Consider the following 2,165-nt stretch of genomic DNA (forward strand, 5'->3'; position numbering starts at 1 on the left):
CAGAGAAGAAAGAATGGCTGTCAGACACCTGCCAACAGTAGTCCAGGTGAGTGAGGGATTGTGGTGGGGATTTCCCCCCCTAAACTGCCTTTTAGATATGAAGAGTGTGGGCATGTTTCCCCTGACCAGGAGTTTTTCTCCCAATCCAGTCTCACCCAGACGCCTGACCTTAGTTGTTCCCTCTCCATATTTGGGCTCATCTTTAGTGGGTGTTGGAGCTAAGTAACTCGCTAAAGATCATGTAAGTGGCACAATTGGGACTGGAACTCAGGTTCATCTGAAATGAAAACCTGTACTCTTTCACTAGTAAGGTGGGATTTATTGGACTCTTTAAAAAATGACATTTGGCTTTTTACTTCAGAGGAATACTGAGTACCAACAAAATTATTAAAGACTGTGCTTCCAAGTTCAATAAATTCCTAAAAAGCTCTGAGCAGTGCCAGCCTCTTTAGAGTAGGAGTATGGACTCTGCTTTGAAGGGAGCAGCATTCATTTCAGTACATACATTCTGATGCATTTGGTAAAATTGTTCTAACTCCTTCACATTTAAACCTTTCCAGGACAGGAATGTGTGGCAGAAATCACTGGAAGAGGTAAGTAGCTGGAGGAATGTGCTGTGTTCAACCCAGTGACAACTCATTGGCTGCTCGCGCTCCTCCTCTTGATTTCTGACTTGTCCTTTGGGACCCATCTCAGGCACCAGTTTTTCTATGAAACATACAACCACAGTCCAGTCTACGGTGGTATTTCCTTCCCCTAATCTTTTCCTCAAATCCATTGTTGGTGTCGACGATTTATTTGTTTGCAGGCTGCCTTAATTTGGTTGCCATTCAACAGACATGTATTAGGGATGAAAAATGTGCCAGGCATTATGGTCGATTCTAGAAATACAAAGGTAAACAATAATCTGTGACAAATTGGTTCATGAGTTCAATTCAAAGTGCCAGTGCTAAAGCAGCATATCTTGGCTGCCTGCTATGTAGGGTACAGGTAATAGAAACCTAATTCAGACTACCTTAAGCAAAAGCACACATTTACTGGAAAGATGCTGAGATATCTCCCCAAATCCAAAGGCAAAGAAACAGCTGGACTTTGGCTGTGGAAGTGGAGTCTAGAATAATCTAAAAGTCCTTCCTCTTGGACCTTTGGCTTTCTTCTCTGGGCTTCTGCCTAATTCTTTCTAAATATCCACCAGCTCCTTTGGCTTAGCCAGCTGGGAAGACCAGGTCTGAAAGACCTGCTGAATTTTACATGTTAGATTTCAGGTACCCTTAGGGAGACTATCTCCTCTCTGTCGCTCTCTCAGAGTTTCTAAGGAAGGGACTAGTTGTAGTCAGAGTGGACTAGGTCTCATTATTCAGAATGACTATATCCATAGGACCCATGTATGTGTTGGGGTTGGGCAGGTGGGCAGTAGAAGAAAAGCGGAATTTGCTGAACAACAAATAATAGGAGCTGAGCACACGGGCCATGTTCTGGATGCTGGGAAGTCAAGGAGATCTAGGAAGAGTCCATACCTTCATGGAGTACACAGTCTAGTGGGGCAGACTGAAAGTAAACCAAAAATCTCAATAAAAGGGGACAATGCACACTTTTAAGTTAATCTTTCAGAAGAAATAGTTTATGTCAGCCAATTTTTATTCTCTAATATGAAGCTTTTGAAGAAAGAAGTTATTAAATCTAATGTATAGAAGAAAAAAGAGGGGGGGGGGACAATGCATTGATGGGCCCACACAGGTGACTGGTGACTGTAGGAGTGGTCAGGGAAGGCTGTCCTGAGGAAATAATGTCTCAGCTGAGACTTGAGTAGGATTTGGTGATATGGGGTAGGGGGTAGAGGCAGGGCTGGCAGATTGAGGGAAGTGGGAGAAAATGTTCCGGGCAAAATGAACAGCAAGTGTGAAGTGCCAGTGCTAAAGCAGCATATCTTCGCTATAGCATGTGTCTCTTCAAAGGAGGGAACAAAGTCTAACACAAAGCTAAGTCCCTAGGAGACTATGGGGAAATGCCTAACTTGTCACAGAATACTAGCTCCCCGTATGCCAACATCCCTCAAACTCCACGAGCTCCTAGGGGCTGCCAGCCCCAGCCTTTCCCAGAGAACCAGGTGAAGGGTAGCCCCTGGTCAGTGAGAATGGATTTGCTGTTACAGGGATCAGTGACCT

At 44.3% G+C, this 2,165-nt stretch overlaps 1 protein-coding gene across 3 annotated transcripts in view; it reads left to right on the forward strand.

The window, feature by feature from the left end:
• Positions 1-2,165, forward strand: part of ZNF454 (zinc finger protein 454) — a 30,034-nt gene continuing 27,869 nt past the window's right edge. For all 3 annotated transcript variants that reach the window (XR_551689.1, XM_008588734.1, XM_008588743.1), the window contains exons 1-2: positions 1-46; positions 561-593. Coding sequence is in view for 2 of the 3 variants with exons in the window: in XM_008588734.1 (XP_008586956.1) it covers positions 14-46; positions 561-593 (66 nt within the window). In the remaining variant the exon portion in view is untranslated. The remainder of the gene's footprint in view (positions 47-560; positions 594-2,165) is intronic.

This window comes from Galeopterus variegatus, unplaced genomic scaffold (genome assembly GCF_000696425.1).
Source record: "Galeopterus variegatus unplaced genomic scaffold, G_variegatus-3.0.2 Scaffold131, whole genome shotgun sequence".
Taxonomy (NCBI): domain Eukaryota; kingdom Metazoa; phylum Chordata; class Mammalia; order Dermoptera; family Cynocephalidae; genus Galeopterus; species Galeopterus variegatus.